At 34.7% G+C, this 20,178-nt stretch overlaps 2 protein-coding genes and 1 pseudogene across 11 annotated transcripts; 2 read left to right on the top strand and 1 right to left on the bottom strand.

The window, feature by feature from the left end:
• The first annotated feature begins 1,624 nt into the window (after nt 1-1,624).
• LOC125213169 (protein ROH1D pseudogene) lies at nt 1,625-3,535 on the top strand (annotated as a pseudogene). Of its 5 annotated transcripts, none has more exons than XR_016137042.1 (3): nt 1,625-1,845; nt 1,960-2,058; nt 2,328-3,535. The product of XR_016137042.1 is annotated as a protein ROH1D pseudogene, transcript variant X4 (transcript). The 5 variants fall into 5 exon arrangements; XR_016137039.1 differs by having other exon boundaries at nt 2,215-3,535; XR_016137040.1 differs by having other exon boundaries at nt 1,929-2,058; nt 2,215-3,535.
• A 475-nt stretch (nt 3,536-4,010) lies between these two features.
• Nucleotides 4,011-6,874, bottom strand: LOC125213171 (bZIP transcription factor 12-like). 3 transcript variants are annotated; one of them, XM_048113559.2, is made up of 5 exons: nt 6,160-6,874; nt 5,957-6,028; nt 5,833-5,862; nt 5,601-5,684; nt 4,011-4,328 (listed from the first exon to the last, which is right to left on the bottom strand). In XM_048113559.2, the coding sequence occupies exons 1-4, from the start codon at nt 6,691-6,693 to the stop codon at nt 5,628-5,630; spliced, it is 693 nt and encodes a 230-aa protein (XP_047969516.1). In that variant the 5' UTR covers nt 6,694-6,874; the 3' UTR covers nt 4,011-4,328; nt 5,601-5,627. The 3 variants fall into 3 exon arrangements, with proteins under 3 accessions (XP_047969516.1, XP_047969515.1, XP_047969517.1); XM_048113558.2 differs by lacking the exon at nt 5,601-5,684 and having other exon boundaries at nt 6,160-6,872; XM_048113560.2 differs by lacking the exon at nt 5,601-5,684 and having other exon boundaries at nt 4,243-4,378.
• Nucleotides 6,875-8,311: 1,437 nt separating this feature from the next.
• Nucleotides 8,312-11,494, top strand: LOC125217091 (uncharacterized). 3 transcript variants are annotated; one of them, XM_048118916.2, is made up of 2 exons: nt 8,312-10,337; nt 11,201-11,494. In XM_048118916.2, exon 1 carries the CDS (start codon nt 8,593-8,595, stop codon nt 10,243-10,245), a length of 1,653 nt encoding a protein of 550 aa, XP_047974873.1. In that variant the 5' UTR covers nt 8,312-8,592; the 3' UTR covers nt 10,246-10,337; nt 11,201-11,494. The 3 variants fall into 3 exon arrangements, with proteins under 3 accessions (XP_047974873.1, XP_047974872.1, XP_047974874.1); XM_048118915.2 differs by having other exon boundaries at nt 11,198-11,494; XM_048118917.2 differs by having other exon boundaries at nt 11,097-11,494.
• The last annotated feature ends 8,684 nt before the right edge of the window (nt 11,495-20,178 follow it).

Below are 20,178 nucleotides of genomic sequence, written 5' to 3'. Positions count from 1 at the left end.
TTCTCATTAAAGTTCATATTCAACCTTAGACCGTCCTACTTTTATTTGTTGTTTTTATTGCTGTAATTCATACTATTATAATGAATATTTTCTATTACGATATGGAAATTTGTGGAGTAGACATTTGAATTTTTTGAACAATTTAATTTCATGATATTATGTGTAACCCATTAATGGTTAAATTAGTAGTATAAAGTTTACTAATAACACAAGATTTGTCACTTGCAACCTTTCTTAGTTAAAAAAAAAAGAAGAAAACGGAATGGAACGGATAAAACTTAATAGCCTGGATTTTTTCTCAACATAGATGATGTTTCATAAAACAATATTAATATATGATTTCTAGTTTTTTAAAAGACACGACTTCATATATGTGGGACAAGTAATAAAGAATAATAGATTGCTTAGTTAGATATATCATATATGGGGTGTTGAATAATCGAAATGAAAAGAGGAAGTTAAGCATCACATTGATTATACAAATGGATAATGTCTTGTCGATCGCATTCAATTTAGAAATGCATTATTGAAAGGTATTATTTAATTTTCAAATTATTCAATTGATATAAAAGTAAGTTCTGGGATTATAAAGTATTAATATGATTTTATTGGGTACTTTGCAATGGAAGTCATGGGACATGCGAATTAAATTACGTGACATAAATATAATAAATTCTGAAATTAAGTGTGAAAGAAACAATTGTGTAGTTATCATTTTTTCCCTTTGATTAATGCTCTTTATATGTCAATACTAGTTTTTTTTTTATTGTATGCACAATGCTGTACACGTTCAAAGACTTGAATTATTTATTCCGTATATTATAATCCAATTTTTTTTAATAGTGGAAGAATGCAACTTGGTCTTATTATATTCCTTTTATATTCACAATTTACTAATTTACACAGTATATAAATTTTATTGAGCAACACAAGAGATTTTAGTTAAATCGAAACGGCGGTTTAGTCAGATCCGGTTTTCAAGCCACAGGCCTAATCAAAATTAGTTTATCGATTCTACTGGGCTGATTTTGGTTAGTATAATAGTATCTTTTTAATCAAAATCGGAAAAATTTCATGAAAAAAATAGGAAAATCTTTTAAAATTTGAAACAATAATTAAAAAATGCCTAAAAATATATGGCGTCTTTGGAAAATCGTATTGGCTACGGTTCTAGCTCCCTTAGAACTGTGACCATCGATTTGAATCGACGGCATTGTTAAGCTCCAACTTGAATTGTTGATTAGGCCTCATCGATATCACAATTTGCGTCTAAGTTATTATTACATAAATCGATAATAGTTCCTCAGTTACACCAATGGTTTGAAACCCCTTCATAAAAATCGATGAATAAGTAAACTTGTTAGTTATGTAGAAGTATCTTAACAATTAAACTTCGTTTCGTGTCCTAACTCTTATATAAGTTGTATTTAATACAATTATCAAATACTCCATATATTTCATCTGCAAAAAAATTGTGTTATTTTCTCAATTTCAATATTTAAAGTTTTCATTTTAGTACTACATGGTTTATACGCCCCACCAATTCATTAAATTTATAATTTAATATAATACTAAAAAAATGAGATTACTCTCTAGTTTAGTTCACACAAACACACAATTGTGCGTGTTTGGACAGCCACCAGCAGTTATACAGTTGTCTCTCATGTACAGTAGTTTCATTTATTCTATTTTTCTGCTTAATTTTTCTTTGCGTCAAATATTTTCCACTCTACTTCCTTCCAATTCAGTCATAAGCTCTCTCTCACGCCATTAACTAGGGTTTGATTTTCAAAAATTTCCACTAGTTTTCGCATGTAGACATCACATAGCCGTGTAACAATCGAGGTGCGTTAAATTACTTTTGTCTTGTTATTTCTTCTCTGATTTCTACTAGATTGATTGATTTTCGCCTTTTGTTTTTGTTGAAGATCTGTTTTTGACGCAATTCTTCCTCTCTAGGTTGCGTTAATGCTGAATCTCTTTAAATCAATTGTGTTTATGAATTGATGTTCATAGAGACTAAACTCGGTTGATTTTCTGGTGAAATTTCTGATCAAGGTTTGCAATTCTTAATTGCTTATCAATTGTAATGTGTGTGATTGAAATCTGAAGTGGTTAGTTATGCTCTGTCATTTGATAACATTTTTGCTCTCTGATTTGGGGCTTAATTTAGGGCTCACTTAATGAATTCATTAAACTGGAGTTTGTTTTTAGGAGTTTGAGGAGATCTGTTACAATTTGAAGAAATGCCTCCTCCAAATAATCATGGATCCCATATCCCTTTTGCATCTTTTCGTCGCTCTATATTGACTGTAAGAAGTGATCAGGTTCATTCAGAAATGAGCCATGGTTCGAATATCGAGTACCTGGAGTTGTTCCAACGACAAGGGTTCGCCCGTTTCCATGATCTCTCAGTGGTTAGCGCGGACGAGCTCCTCTCCGTTTCTTGGATACACAAACTGTTGGACGCGTTCACTATGTGCCAGGAGGACTTCAGCACCTTACTATCCGATAACAAAGCATTGCTCTCGAAGCCACCAGCAGACAGGCTTGCCACTGAGTATTTCGAGAGAACCATCAAGGCAATGGATATCTTCAATGCAACCCGCGATGGTGTTGAGACTGTTCGTGTCTGGCAGAAGCATTTGGAGATTGTGGTGTGTGCTCTTGACGCGAAGCAGAGAATGGTTGGTGAGAGCCAGTTTCGTCGTGCAAGAAAAGCCTTGATGGATTTGGCATTACTGATGTTGGACGACAAAGATACCGGCTCTGTATTTTCACACAGGAACCGCTCTTTTGGGCGTAAGGGCAAGGAGCACCACCGCAGGAGCTCATCAGGGCACTCACGGTCACTTTCTTGGAGCGTATCACATTCTTGGTCCGCCTCTAAGCAGCTCCAGTCCATTGCCAACAACTTGGTTCCTCCAAAAACGAACGAAATAGCAGCAACTAATGGCTTGGCGATGCTCATCTTTGCAATGAGCTTTATTCTGATGTTTGTGTTATGGATTCTCGTTGCTGCAATCCCTTGTCAGGACCGAGGCGTGCAGATCCACTTTACAATCCCTCGTCAGCTCTCGTGGACCACGCCTCTGTTCTTGCTCCACAGCCGAATCATGGATGAGTCCAAGAAGAGAGAGCGACGCAACACCTGTGGATTGTTGAAGGAGATATATCAAATCGAGAAGAGCGTGCATCAGCTGACAGACTTGGTGGATGCCGCTCAGTTCCCACTGTCGGACGAGCTGAAGGAAGAAGTTAAAGAGAACGTCAACGAGCTGTCTTTAGCATGTGAGGCTTGTAAGACGGGGCTTGAGCCACTGCAGCTCAAGTTACGTGAGACGTTCAGGAAAGTCATGGCTTGCCGCACAGAGGGCCTCGACTTCCTTGGCAAGGCTACAGAGCCCTAATGAAGGAGCTGTTGGAAAGAAAGAGCAATTGCAAATACTCTTGTCATGCTATAGTTTTTACCATGAAAAAGAACCTGTTACTTATTGTTGCCCACAGTAATAAAAATTAATCAGGTTTGTGCTTAGTTATTATACCTACTTTCTTGTAAAATATTGCCTTCAATTTTTTTCTTGATTGATTCTTTATTCTTGTTAAATATGTATGTCTGGGAAAGATATTCCCTTTTTATCTAGTGCATTTCAAGAACACTTTCTGTCTGTTGTGATTCTATTTGGCAATAATATGTTTTGTTGCTCATAAATTGTTTATTATTCTTCTCAAAGATCTGACTGATCTGGTCTTCTATCATATGTAACTAAGTATTTAAATGATTAGATTTTGTCTACTCTGTATTTTGGAACTTGTGATCCAATGTTCACACATTGGTCGACATGGCATGTACAGAATATATTTGGTCTGAGTCAGTTTTAAATCAAAGAATTGACATAAATCTCTGCAAGTCTGTTAAACCTCACTAGTATATTCAACCATTTTCCTAGAGAAATATTTTTGCATCCAAAAATACATAAAATACTGAAAGAAAAACCCACAACAAAACATAGAAATACTCTACTACTAGCAAATTTAATTAATATGAATCCAGTAATTAGAGAAACTGTTTTGTTTTAAAATTTTAAAGTGTGCTGCTTTTGATTTACATGTCTGTAGCTACCACATCTGTAGCTAACTATCCATCTAGCTCATGCCAGAACGACCTCTCGCGACATTGCTGGAGCTCCGCCATGGCAGGCCAAGACCTACTTCCCTATAAACTTTGTCATTGCCAACCACAACATCCACCGTTATATGGAGCGTGTGCTCCTCAGAACTCTTGGAGGTCTTCGCTTCTCTACCACCGGAATTAAGTTCTCCATGAGCTGCATTACACCATTATGGATGCTCGGTGATTCAGACTAACACAATCAAACTGTTCAAGGACATAGATTTAAATATGCATGAAGAGGAAGTCAACAGATTTAGAGATATGTTGTCGACAATCACTCTGGAAAAAATATCACTAAGGTCATTTTTTCAATTAGCGGAGATATGTATTTGCTTTACATAATGACTGAGGAACTTAGCAATCATCATATCAACATGTTACAACACCATATCCACCAAAGTAAGAGACACCCTTAGTTTACGAACATATATATAAGCGAAGTAAGTTCTAGTTTATCACAAAGCGAACTAACATTGCAGAGGAATTAGAAGGATGTGTTAAAGCATGACAGTCAGATGTTAATCATGCCATATCCTGAAAATTACTCCTCAAGGCACTAATGGGATTCATGCAGTAAACAAGAAGGAAATCAGCATTATTTATGATATTGCTTGCGGTATTACATGATAGGATGGTTGAAACTTGAAAGTTTCCATCATACTTAAGTAGGATCAATTGATCATATTCATGACAGATTTGTCATGGAGAAGGCTAGGTATCTTGCACTATAGAATTTCAGGAAACAAAAACTCAGATCCGTATATAATTAAATTAAGACATCTCTGCGTCTTAACAATTACAAAGTCCTTCCAAGCTTACTCCATTGAGGAAAACCGAATCATTCCCTTTAACATGAAGATTAAAAACAAAATGATAAAATTACCATAAGCCCAAAAGTATAGTTCTAAATTTTATGTTCAACAGACCTGGTGTGCTTGTTAAGCTTCTGTAGTTAAGGCACCCTTTGTAATATTAATCATAATGATGTTTCAAAGACCTAAACATTTTCAATTATATATCATGTCTCTATCAACATATCAACCTTACTTACAAGTTTCCAGATACAGTTTGATACCCTTGAAAATTTAATTTTGATCACATAACATGCATACATCTTGAGATCACATTTGTATTAGATCAGTTAGTCCAGATAACTAACTACATACGGATGATCAACAGAGTCTATTAGAACAAATAGATTCACGAATGTCAGTTCTCCCACTCTTATCTCAGAGACTCAGACCATTCAAAGTTGATTTCATCAAACACAAACAAATGTCCTTCCAGATACAGTATGAGCAAGTTATAGCCAATGTTACCAGGTTCAACCCCAATTTCCCATCATCAAAAGCAACAACCAAAAATTTCACAACATATGCACATGGTTTACCTTGACAAGCTAGTGTTACTTTTGATTTAGATTTACCTTGACTACCTTAGAAACCAAAGACACTCAAAATACATGTGTTACTTCATATGCACATGGTCTAGAGAATACATTTGCTTTAGCCTGAAATTCATGGCAAAAGAACCAATTGCTTACACAAAATGAAAAAAGTATAAAAGGTGCATACATCTGAAAACGCATATAAAGCACTTTTCATGTCAAAATTGTGTAAAATGAGCTTAAATGTCGACAAATTCTCAGAAATACATACCTGCTTGTATCTCTTCCTGTTCATTTCAGCCTGCAAATTAGAGTTTTATGAGAGCCTTCCTCCACATCAGAAAATCAATTAGAAAAGGAAAAAAGGTTCAGAATATGCGATGAGAAAGAGGCACCTCTTGTCTCAAGAGCATTTCATGTTCCTCCTCTAGGCTTGTCACCTGAGCCTCCATCTCCACGGTATAAGCCTTGAATCAAGCAACAACGAAGCATTATGCATTAAAAAATGAAAAGTAGTGATAGAATTACTTAGGTTAAAAATTGGGGAAAAGCAAAAAACAATAAAAAAATGATGAGATAGAGAAAGAGAGAGCTAAACCTGCTTCCGCTCTCTCGACCTAGCAGCAGACTCCCTATTTTTAATCATCCGTCTCTGTTTTTGCTGAGTCGCCTTATCCAGAGGCACTTCCTCCGCCGCCGCCCTCCTCTTCCCCCTCCCGCTCCCAAACTCCACACCGATCACACTCTGCACGCACCCCGCCGCCGGAACCCCCGGCGCAGGATTCATCATCACCGGCGGCGGCATCGGCGGAACCCCAACGTCCTCCTCGTTCACGGCCCCCGCCTTCGTCAGGAAAGCCTCCAGCGTCATCGGAGCGTCGCCTCCGCCGGTGACCATGTCCCTCCACACCTCCTCCACCGTCTTGCCATTCATCGCTCCTCCGTCGCCGGCGCTGTCGAAGGAGGCGGAATCGGGGTAGATGTTGCGGAAGATTTCGTCCATATTCATGGAGCCGAAACCCCTAGGTGGTTGATCGGAGTGGATATTTATGGAGGAGGTTGGGGAGTCACGCGGAAGATCCGAATTGGGCGGTGACCTGGACGCGATCACCTTCGACGACGCCATCAACATGAAATTCAAACCGCCCGCCGCTTTTCACGGAATTGAATCAATTTTGTCCCCGATTGAAAATTCAAACTCCTAATCCTACACTAAATTCAAATTGCGTCTTCGTAGATATAAAGGTGACCGAAGCGTAGAGAGAGAGATGAAGATGGAAGAAATGGGCGACTACACTCCCTTTTTGCGATTTGTCGTACTCGCTATAATTATGAGTAGTAATTTTATTTTTTTTTAAAACAAATATTGCATTCATATTATTTTCTACAGATCAGACATAAATTTAAATACAGGAGTACTATGTTATACTATATAAAAAGGTAGGTCTGTCACAATTTAAATTTGATGTTGACCTAACTTCTTACTAAAAAGATTTTACTTTTGAAAAAATAAGTATGAGTAGCACAAGAATTAATAGGCATAGAGATTTAAGGTTTGAAGCTTCTGGATATAATAACTAGACAATAGACATTAGAAGTTAGAACCTTTGATGATAAATAATATTCGTGTAAATTAGGTGTGTAGTTAATTTTATTTTGTTCATGTTTTATAATTATTCGACGTAATATATTGTGAACGAAATCAGGGAGTAATATCCAATGTACCTTTCCATATAAAACATATCCAGAGTTTCGTATTTCAAAGCTTTATTTTACATAGTCAACCCACAACTACAGCATTCAATTAAATTTGTTTCTTTATTTGTCACTCTATTTGTCCATACATTAGCTGAAATTACACTGTTTGGTTAAAAAAAAAAAAAAAATTAATAAAAATAAAAATCAAAATAAATACAAAAAAATAACTCAATTACAATGCCTATATGTCAGAGTAGTATTCCCTTCACAAAATCCAGAATTATGTGCAATTATTTTCTTTATGGAACTAATGTATTTTAAAATTTACACGTAAAACATTTTTGTCGTTTTCTTGATGAGACTACAAAAGAGGATGCGATAGAGAAGAACTTATGGGCCGATATTTAAAGGCCCACAATTAATAAATTAAAAAGCCCAGCAACCTAAGTCTAAACCAAAGTCTAACATTGAAAAATCAATATTCATAAGCAAATACACACATGAGGTGATTCGAATTGTCCATGCATAAAAAGGAAATTGTTTTACTTATTAAACTACATTTGGACGTCATTTTTTTTTATCAATATGAAAAATTCACTTTTACAACTGCAATTACATTTACAAATTAAGTACTACTCCATGTCCACAAATAAGAGTCTCATTTTTCCATTTTGGTCCATCCACGAATAAGAGTCTCGATTCATAATTACCATAAATGATAAAGAGACTCCACATTCCACAACTCATTCTTCTCACATATCATTTAAAATTAATATAAATAATTGAGACTCATATTCCACTAACTTTCTTTCCACCCACTTTTTTCAACATTTATTAAAACACATGTCAGACCAGAGATGAATGAGACTATTATCCGTGAACGGAGGGAGTATGAATTAGAGAGGATGGGTGATGGATAAGGAAAATAATAATTCTAAATCTGAAAGCATGCCAATTATAAAAATGAAATTAACATTGAGTAATAAAATTAGCAATTTCATAAATTTTCAGAGCGATAATAATTTTAATTTCGAAGATTATAACAATGGAGAAAACGGTTTGAGCGGAGCTCTTTTTCAGGGCTATTTTCGACCGAACAAGAGAATATTTCCTCCTTTAGATATATGCCCTTTCATCTCTCCGCCGCGCCTCCGCCGCCGTCAACTAACCCTAGTTTCTCCGCCACCATTTTCAGATCCACACGCTCTCGAAACTCAACACTTCCATTTCTGTATTCCCTCCGATTCCAAACTCCACATCCAGACAATTTTTTGTCCAATGCGAGAACTCACCGATTGAAATTAGATACATTTCGATTACACAATCAATAACCATGGAGTTTTGGCATCAGCGGGCAATGATCTCGAAGGCTCTATCGACGGCGTTATTCCACGGCCAGGCGCGGACGGAATCCCCCAATTCTTCCCCTACTTCGACTCAGTGGTTCGTAAAAGTCGTCTTCACACTCTGCTCTCGTCACCCCCAATCGCTTGCTATTCTCAACTCTGATTATTTTCGAAATAATTTGGATCCTATGGTTGCTTATGGTGTAATTTATTTATTGAGCAATAGATCGGATGAGCCTAGATTAGCCTGTAATTTCTTCAGCTACTCACGGCTGAATTTGAATGTTACTCACACCGAATCAACTTTCGAGTTGCTGATTAGGTCACTGTGTCGAGCAAACCTCATTGATTTTGCTAAAACAGTCTATGATTACATGAGAGCTGACCGGATTATCCCGGACAAATCTCTGTTAGATTATCTAGTTTCATCGTTTTCGAATGCGGGGAAGTTTGGGATTGCGGAAGACATTTTAATTGCGAGAGGTGAGCTGTGTAAGCAGAAAGATGAAACAGTTAGTCCCTTTGTGTATAACAAATTTTTGAGCTCATTAATCAGTAGAAATCAGGTGGACAAGGCAGTTCTATTTTTGAGAAGTCATATATTGAAGTCGAAATGCTTCCGCCCCGACAATTTTACGTTTAACATAGTGATGCGGGGTATGTGTGTGGCGGGTAAGGTTGAGAAGGCTTTTGAGCTTTTCAATGTCATGAGCAGTTTCGGTTGCTATCCTGATCTTGTTACGTATAATACCCTTATTAACGGGCTGTGTAGAGTTGGCAGTGCGGATAGAGCACAGGAATTGCTGAGAGAAATGCAATCACTGTGTGAGTTCTCTCCAGATGTTGTGAGTTACACCTCGGTCATTTCTGGATATTGCAAATTAGGTAGGATGGAAGATGCTGCTGCCCTTTTTCATGAGATGATTGGTTGTGGGATTAGACCGAACTTGTTTAGTTTTAATGTTGTTATTGATGGTTTTGGGAAAAAGGGTGAGATAGCTTCAGCTTTGAAGATTTATGAGCAGATGGTCAGGAGTGATGTCCGTCCTGATGTCGTGACACTCACCTCTCTCATCGAAGGCAACTCTCGGGTCGGAGACATGGACCAATGCATGAAGCTTTGGGATGAAATGAATAAGAGGAATGTGTCTCCTAATGCGTATACTTACTCCATCGTTATTAGTGGCCTGTGCAAGTGGAATAGATTGAATGAAGCTTGTAGCTTGTTAAGGGAGCTGAATGGGAGGAAAGAAATTATCCCCCAACCGTTTATTTACAACCCCGTGATCGATGTGCTTTGTAAAGCTGGAAAAATAGACGAGGCAAATGCAATTGTTTCAGATATGGAGGCAAAGGGGTGCTCCCATGATAAGATGACTTATACCATTCTGATTCTGGGGCATTGTATGAAAGGGAGAATGTTTGAAGCTATAAAAATTTATAACAAGATGTTGTCAACGGGTTGTGCACCAGATAGCATTGCTACAAGTTCTTTGGTGACTTGCCTTAGAAAAGCTGGGATGGGACGTGAAGCCAATGAGATAGAAAAAAATGCATTAAATAGTGTGCAGACATGTTCATTGTCATCTGAGAGAACTACAGAGTCTAGGATCAACTTAAAAATTCCCCTGGCTGTTTAATCGAAAGTCATCTTGGCTGATACTTTGTCTTGGCATAGCACTCACATCAGGAACCTCCACAAATCTCTTTCTCTGCCGATGGACCAGAAAAGGTATAAAGATTTTACCGGTTTCTTTATATATTTATGTGTCTCTAGCTATGTGCATCACTCACATCACAGAGCGATTAAGCATGGTCTGTTTTTAATGTTTTATTCTGGTCACTGGTGCTTTTAGCATTTTTTTGGGACTAAGATAATTTTACAACAATGGTAAATGTGGCCTGAATACAATGTGAGCATTCGAAGAAGAACGGGAACTATACCTGAGTGACTCTAATTAGGGGAAAGTGGCCCATGTACTTAGGGCGTATGATGTCAAAGTTTAATGTTATATGCTTTGAATCAGTTATGCAATAACAAGATTAGGATAAATAACTCCTAGTAATTAATGTAAAACTATATAGTCTTATAACATTTCATTCATAAGGCTTTTTATTCCATTACTGATAGGGTTTCAGTTGGAGTATGATTTCTAGTTTTCTACACCTGTGAATCATGAGCATGAGCACAAAGCATGGTCTGAATTGCCTGGCTTAAATATACATGTATGTGTGTGTAGGTCTCGGTTAAAAACAATCTCTTATTTGTTAGAACTTGAGATGCTTGCCCTGCACCTGTAAGTGAGGGTAAGAATGTTTGCACTGCACGTATAAGTCACTTGCACTGTATCTATAACCATAAGTCATTTGCACCGAGCTTATATGGTGAATTCACCATATTTGCTGAGTGTTGTGTTGTAGATTCATAAAACGTTGTCACATTCTCAAACAAAGAGAACAGCAATATTTGAATCCAAATCATATACCACAGGGATCATGCTACACCTCAGACGGACTCTGCACAATCATGTGGCATATTCTTATTTCCTACTAACGCTACCAAATAGTGATTTTTCTTGCAATTGTTGCCAGAAGTTTGTTGAGGTGCAATGAAGAAAGAGTCTCATATATCAGACTGGCTAGGTTTGGTGTACTAGATCCCGGAGAAATTGCTCCAGGTGAATTGGGGAGAATTCGAGGAGGCGAAGCAAATGATGCCATCGAGCCGTACCAAGAGCAGCAGTTAAGATCATCTCCCAATAACTACAACAAGGCTACGACCCTCACCGACCATCTCCTGCGTAGAAATATTGAGGCTTTTGGAAATTCCAAGGCCGTGTAAATGTCTATTTTTTGAGATCATTTTTGACATGCCATTTTCATTGCTCACTCACGGTTCTTTCAATGTGCCAAGGAAAAATCACTAAAATTTCTCAGCCACAGTTCATTGATCAACTGTAGTAAATCCCTAATTTCTCACCCACATAGATTTAAAATATAAAAAAAAAAAGTTGATGGCATCAAAAAATTGAAGATGGAATGTATTAAAATGAAATGCTAATGAAATACTAATCTGTATGATTTACGCAAAGTTGTACCAACATGAAACTAGTTCAGGTTTATACATCTCACTCTCTTTCAACGTTTTGTTCATTTGTTATGCCACTCCATTTTGTCAATGAGTTCCTCTCTTGAGTTTCTCTATATGAATCTCATTCTCATCATACAACTCTTAGAACTCAGAGTTCTCTCTTTTTTTTATTATTGCATTATAAACACTTTGACTTAAAAGCTCTTTTAATTTCTACAAGGTTTTCGACTTCGTGAAAACATCTAATGCATCGTATTTATTCTTCAGTAAATAAATCCATAACTTTCAAACGGAATCCCCAATGAAAATCATGTAGTAGTACGAAATATTTTCGCATCAAGTTTTTCACATTAACTAAACATATAGACATATAGTCATACGTATCCGTAGAGAAAAACTGGTGCTTATATCTTTTTTGGTATTCACTATTCGAAATAAGAATGGACGGAGTAATTACTAAAATTAATCAGACATTTGCCAAACACACCGCAAAATAAATGAAATAGTATATTTATTTGGCCAACGGGTGAACGGGTCCCACAATTTATCTTATTAATCAAAATTATTTATTTTCTATAATATTTTAAGTCGGCGAAGAACGATATTAAGCCTTAACTCATACGCTGATTATATGAAATAAATTCCAATAAATAATGTCACAAATACTTTACGCTACGCTATATTACCTTATTGCCCCTCGTAGTACTATATTGATTAATTCTCCAAATACATGTATTCTCTTGATCTCTTCACATATTATACTTACTACGAGTATATCTTATTCCTTTCATTAGATATTGTAATTTAATGTTTCCCACAAATGTCATGTGGTATTTAATTAATTACTATAATTTATAATTATTTTAATGTGAGGAAATTATGATTATTCATTAAAGCTAAGGTAGTTATTAGAGAAAATCTACAAGTAATATTGATTTTGTAGTGTATGACAAAAATCCGAATATTGTGTGTGACATTGTCATATATAGACTAAATTATATCGATGATATATCGCTATACTAACATAGAAATCATGATAATAGGATGGATATATTGATATTTATTACTTTTTGAAAATATATAAATGGAGTACAAAATATCATCAAAGTTATTTTGAATATATGCAATTATGATATCAATAGATTTCTCATATAATTACCTTTTCTTTCATTTTTTTAATTAAAAATCAATTTAAATAGAGAGAGTTTATGCGAAATTTAATATTTTGTGGTATTTTCAGAATAGATAAAGTGATTATCTTAATAGCATTCACTCAAAACAATATATTTGTAACTACAACTGAAATCTAGAAGAACATATCTATAGACTATAATCCCCATTAATTCTATGTTCTTATCATAAAGGAGATCACAACCCTATCTCCATATCCCATTATCCTTAAACTTGCCCATCAAATTCTTCTTTTAGAAGGGCTATTATAACTATCTTTTCCAGAAAAATAGTGCTACTAGTATTACTATATGTGAGTAAATTATTAAAGTAAAAGAAGAAATAAAAAAAGTATATAAAATTTGAGAAAAATAGATTATGAAAAAAAATAATAAAGAGAAATAAGATTAATTTAAAGGGTAAAAATAAAAGTGCAAAAAAGGAAAAAAGTTATCCAAATAAGAATTCCATAGAAGGGCAATTTGGTCCTTTCAAAAACCATGAGCAAGAAGGAATGACTTTCGGTTTCGTGTCCCATTGGTCAGTAATTTGTGTATATTTGAGAGCATCCCATTGCCCATCCCACTTATATATTTCTCCTCTCTTTCTCTCTCTCATCCTTTCTCTCTCTACATATATACCCGTTAAACAAAAATCCAAAGAAGCAGAAGCCAGATGGAAGAATCGAGCCTCACACAGCTAGAGATGGACGCAGTGCTGCAGCTGATCCAACTCAGCAGCGGCGATTCCGAATCCGCCGCCGATTTCCACCTCCTCTGGCTGGATTTCCCCAAGGAAATCAAGCAGCGATCAGCGGAGGAGGAAATTGGAGAGGAAAGCGTGGGGGAGACGACGGCGACGGCGACGACGACTGATTCTTCGTCGAGCGTGATCAATCCGGAGAAGCTTCTAGAAGAGGCGTTGCCGCGGAGGAGAAAGCGCGTTTTGCCCCTCGCCGATATCTACCGGAAGACCGCTCTCAAAAGGTGCACAAATTGAGGGGTTTTCGTTTCCGATCTCTTTGTGAATTGTGAATATTTGGCCTTGCCTTTACTCGGTCTAGAGAGAGACTGTTTTAGCCATACGTGTATGTATGTGTATATAATGACTTCCGGTTTCACGTGATATGCATAATCATCTTTGACTTGTTGATTTTATGTGAAATTATTCGGTTTAGTTGTGTTTTTAGCTCGATTATTTCATGTTTTGGTCATTTATTTTCGCATCGATTAGAGGTTTAATCACTGCTAAACTAACATGCAGCAGGAGCAGATATCAGTTTAGTTTGTATATACATAGACATACATATATATGTGTATATGTGAGAGAACATAGCTTCAGTGTGATCGCTCGATTTACAGTGCTTGTGATTTGGTTTAGAGGAATAATATTTTTATTTAGCATATTTCAAATAACATTTAATTGATCGTTTTTCACTTTCACATTTAATTTGTTTGTAAGCGTTAATGTTTGTAAATGTGGGAAAAGCAGCTTCTTGATTTTCGAAGAAATTGTACAGGAGGTGAACTTCTGTTTTCCTCTTTACAGTCTTGAATTTTTTTACTATTTTTTTTATGTAAATAAAGTTAAAGTGCCTAAATTAGAAATATAGAAGGCCGAGTCAAGGGTTTTTACTGGAATTATTGATGGACTTATTTAGAAAATTTCACAACACGCAGCTGTGAATTATTTTTAAAATGTGATTATATATTAAGCTAATTTGATTAAGATAAATTAATTGATGTGTTAATCGTAATTCTAATAAAAACATTTAATAATTGTGAGATGTCAAATGTGAAACCGGAAATGATAATTTGTAATGGACGCAATTGAGTCATGAAATAAGGGACCAAACGAAAACTATTCATAAAAAAGTATTGATATTAAAATGAAAATAAGCGTTAATGTATATGAAAAAGCAAAGTTATGATAATAACACTCTACTATTATATGATTGTGCCACTTTTAATATTTTTCTAAGTTCTTGATCAAATTGATGAGACATAAAAACATCAAATTATATTCTTAACGTGGGTTGTTTTTTCACTTGTTAAAATGCATTATATATGATGGGCTATATATTTCATTTATTTAGTTATATTGAGATTTGATTAAATGATGATGATATAGAAATATTGAATATATGAGTAAATTATATGTGATCAATGTTGAGATTTATAAAACCCTATTCCTCTCATATGAGTAATTAGCAGCAATCATGATATTGCAATCTAAATAAGATTTTAGAAACATCTATATTTTTTTACAAAAGTGGGGCAAGCAACACTTTCTTTATGACTATACGATTTAATTTAGGAAATTTGCAACATTGTACAATATCTGATTTTAGTAATTGTAATTACATTTTTTTATTTATTATCGCTGGCTGACATAAGTTATGTTCCAAATAAAAACTATAGTATAATCTTGTAAAAAGCCATATAGATAAGAATTTCTTTATTGCTTCAAATTAATTAGCAAATTAGTCGCCAAACACGCTCTCCTTATAGTTAAAATAAAATAGCTCCCCTTATAGTTAAAATAAAATAATTCATTTCATCAAGTGCACCTATAAAACAAATTAATTCAGTGGAATGAAATATAAATATAGGAGTAAGTATTTTTATTACCTTTAAATGACAATATTCTCCCTTGAAAATCTTCGTACACGGCTAAAAGAGAGAACGAATATTAAAAGGTACACACAAGGTTTTAATGGAGAATTAAATAATTGAGGCGTTTCATTTATGATCATTTACTAGAAACTTCCATTTATAATTTATATCTTATAGGTGATTTTGTTTTGGATAAACTATATTTTAAGCATGAGAAGATTTTGGATCGAGTAATCGAATATATCCAACCTTACATTTTGTCTATGATTGAATATCTTACTAGATTTAGTATTTGTTGTGAAATTCCACTAGTCAAATCCCATAATATGTTGTATCAAATTCCATTAAAGTGTGATTAATGGAGGGTCCCTTTCCATTACATTTTAATTTTTGGTTTTGTACTTGCATCGATGGAATAACATATCAAACCAAATTCTATTATAGAATATATTGGTGATTAAGATTTAATTTAGGCAAGGTTTGACAATTCATTGTGGGACTATTTAGTTTAGTTTTTTCCAAACTCCACCTTCTTTGTCTTAAAAACGATTTTTGAATAAACTTATAGCACATTTGAATTGAACATTGATTAACACATGATGAGTTGGATTTAGCCTACAAAAATATTGTGTGAAAACCTCATGGGATATATAGATTAGGTATGGGTTGAAACACGCATCTTAGTTGTGAGACTATGCCAAGGGAGTATTCGAGTAGATAACTATCGTGTATTCTACAAGTGTTACGTCGACATGCAATACATGGAAGACCGTGAAAATTAGTGACATTTGCAAGAAATAGAACTTGTAGGGTCAGAATTTCACTTCTCATATTGTTTTGTAGCTCTAACTTAACGTAAATGTGACCATTATAGATTCTTGACATTCAATTGATAATTTGATCTCATATTATTCAACAATTCTAACTTAACAGTAATATGACCACCATAGATTCTTTAAAAAAATAAAATTCAATCAAAATACATCACAAAAAGGGTTGGGTGGGAGACATAGCTACCATAGGATCGTGACTACCAAGAATTGTCGGACTGATTAATGGAGTTTTACGATGTCACTCATGGTTGACGGTGATGTCATTCAACTCTGGTGACCCCGACCCCACCTCTATCTCTTACCGCATGAAATCGTATCCCGACCCCACTTCTATCTCTTACCGCATGAAATCGTATGTATATTGCCCAATGAATCCTTACATGACCTAATTAATTTATACTGTATTTATTAATAATTAAGTTTATATGTGGTTGGTTCAAATTTTAATATTGTACTTTTATTTATTGTTTTTTTATGGTCCCCTTCGACTAATTTCCTGAAAACGTAAAGTTTTAATTTGTGTATCGCATGACAACAGTCCAATATATGCAACTTCGTCATTGTCGCATGTGCCATATATTTGTGTGTGAAAACTACAGATGTTTCATCCATATAGTTAATGCATGTATATATTTGTGTGTGAAAATTACAAATATTTCATACATATAGTCAATGCAATTAATTGGAAACCGGATAGATCAAGATTGGACAATTAATCCTTAGTTACCAGCACATTTATTTGTCTGGTGACTCTTGATTAATTATTTTGTACTCAAATGTGCATCAAATCATCTAAGTAAATCCGACTTTGTAATTTCATAAAATCGTACTCCATCATATCCCCATTAAATGTCCAATATTTGACCAGTATGTATTTTAAGAAATTGTTTAACTTTGTTAAGAAAAATGAATAGAAAAATTTAGTGAAATAACCCAATTTTTATATACTACTCCCGCCGTTCCCAAAGAATATGCACTTTGGGTTTGGTACGAGTCAAAATTAGTAAAGTAAGAGAGAGCAAAACGAATTAGAGTATTGTTAGTGGAGAATGGCTCACACCTCATTAGAGAGACAAAAAATTCTAAAATTAGAAAGTGCACATTCTTGTGAGACGGAAGAGTACTAATTAGTTTTAATAATCGTTAAGTAAAATGAATTAGTGTGATATGAGGTTTAGAGGAGTGATCAAGGTCTAACTAATTTTAAGTATATAACTAGAGACTAAATCTCAGCCACATATCTTATTACTCCAAATTAATCCTATGGCTTAAATAATCTTTCAGATTTTTCTCAAAATAAAAGCCCAAGGGCATTTTCGGAACTCATAAGATTAACGTGAATTGTGTGTAGCGATTTGTACAATCTGAACCAAATTCAGCTTATGATTTCTTCCATAGATTCAAAATTGTTCATCTTCCGTCCAGATTTCTTATTTGATCTTCCTAATCAAATCGCGTTTTTCCTGAATCATCCAGATTTCTGATTTGTTCATCGTGAATCGTCCAAATTTGTGAATTGATCAGTCATGATTTACGAATTTTCTCCATCACAATTCAACGATTCCTGATTTATTCATCTCGATTCATTCCTCATCGCGATTGGTCAGCCACGATTCAATACTGCAGCTCGATTTCTTTCTGATTCATTTCTCCAGCGAGATTGATCAACGACATTTGAATTTCTGATCGCATGGATTCAATTCCGTAACCATCGTTGGCAGATTATTTTGATTCAGATTCCCCTTCATCAGAAGAAGAAGAAGAAGAAGAAGAAGAATCTAAAGGTAATTATCAATTATTATCATTTCAAGTGATGAAGATGAAGTCTATGTGTTTGTTCTTATAGCATGATTAGTGTGTGTATGATGCGAAAAAAGATGTCAGAGTGAGGTATATATGCTTTAAATGGAAGTGTACGCGTTTTGTGAATTGCACAGCATGATTAGCTCTAAAACTACTTATATTACGTTGGAGTGAAGTATTTATCATTTATAGTGATGTAAATATTTCATAGAGTGAAGTATAACTTTGGTTTTTTATACACTAGTGATTTAATGTTTACACTGATGTGTATATTTCATATAGAGAAGTATATATAACAAACAATGAAGTATAACATTGCCTTTTTATACAAACAGTGATTTATTGTGAATATTTCATAAAGTGAAGTATATTGAGTATATAGTGAAGTATATTGAACATATAGTGAAGTATATTGAGTATATAGTGAACTAGTATATGCTTATAATGAAATATATTTTGCATGCTTTATAGTGAAGTTTATATTACTTATAGTTAATTAAAGTTGCTTTATAGTGTACTTATATGAAGGTTTTAATATGTAGCTACTGTATGATATTTTCTCCTTTTACGGGTAAGGATAATCATGGTCACCATTTGACATTTGTTGTTGCCCTTCTGTCCCAGGTAAGAAGCATCTTCTTGCAGAAGGTGTTGTCATGTCTTCCACACAAAAGAGAGCATTGATTGGGGAATTGCAAAAAGGGGAATGAGAAGGCAAAATATAGGCAGTGAGGATTTGGACATAAATAATTCACTTTGTAGAGCACTTATGACTCATTTTTAGTACACTTTTGAGTGATTTTTATTTCAATTACATGTTTTGGTTCATTTATTGTGAACATATACTTGCAGTGAAGTTGAAATACTATATAGTGTAGTAACTGTTGTGTACAGTGATGTAAAACTGCTTTATAGTGAAGCAAATATGCTATGCAGTGAAGTAAATTAATAGTCAACATAATATTGAATTTAATTGAAACAGATAAGCTTTATATTGTACTAAATGACACATATTATGAACTAGTTTCATACAAATGGTCATGAACGCTTGAAGTTTACAATCATTTTTCCACATTTATCTCCATGTTGTTGCTACATTCTTGATAATGCTTTGATGTTGTCGCCAAGTTATTCAATGACTCATGGTTTGTTTCCGACAATATTAATGAGCTGCAATACTTTGTTCTTAGCCTTTGGAGTATTCACTTGCTGCTTCTTTTAGGCAATACATTTTCAATCGTGTTCCCGCTCGCCATAGTAACAGTCATCATATACTTCACTCTAAGGTGCAATGCAGCTTCTTGAATCTATATATGGTGCAGTGTTACTGAAATCAATAGAAGAAAGATAACATTAGCAATGATTACTAAAATTTTCACCTTTGTTAAGAATACATTTGTATATAGAAGCACCATAGTATTTCATATACAAGTATTATTATACTAACAATCAGCTATACATACAATCATCATAACATAACAAGAATTCGAAGCCTTCATATTAGTAGCATTGTTATTTGTTTACTGTTAATTCATGCATAGATCACAAACACTTCACTCTAACACTGGAATACTTCACTCTAACCATGTTTTACTTCACTGAATTGGAAAAACAAAGCACTACAAGCATAGATCACAGACACTTCACTCTAACACTGGAATACTTCACTCTAACCATGTTTTACTTCACTGAAATGGAAAAACAAAGCACTACAAGCATAGATCACAAACACTTCACTCTAACACTGGAATACTTCACTCTAACCATGTTTTACTTCACTGAAATGGAAAAACAAAGCACTACAAGCATAGATGATAGACACTTCACTCTAACACTGAAATACTTCACTCTAACCATTTTTTACTTCACTGAAATGGAAAAACAAAGCACTACAAGCATAGATCACAGACACTTCACTCTAACACTGAAATACTTCACTCTAACACTGTTTTACTTCACTGAAATGGAAAAACAAAGCACTACAAGCATAGATGATAGACACTTCACTCTAACACTGGAATACTTCACTCTAACATTGTTTTACTTCACTGAAATGGAAAA

Source organism: Salvia hispanica, chromosome 3 (assembly GCF_029641045.1).
Source record: "Salvia hispanica isolate PSC_SH4W2 chromosome 3, Shi_PSC_v1, whole genome shotgun sequence".
Lineage (NCBI taxonomy): Eukaryota > Viridiplantae > Streptophyta > Magnoliopsida > Lamiales > Lamiaceae > Salvia > Salvia hispanica.
This window is presented reverse-complemented; position numbering and strand designations above follow the sequence as displayed.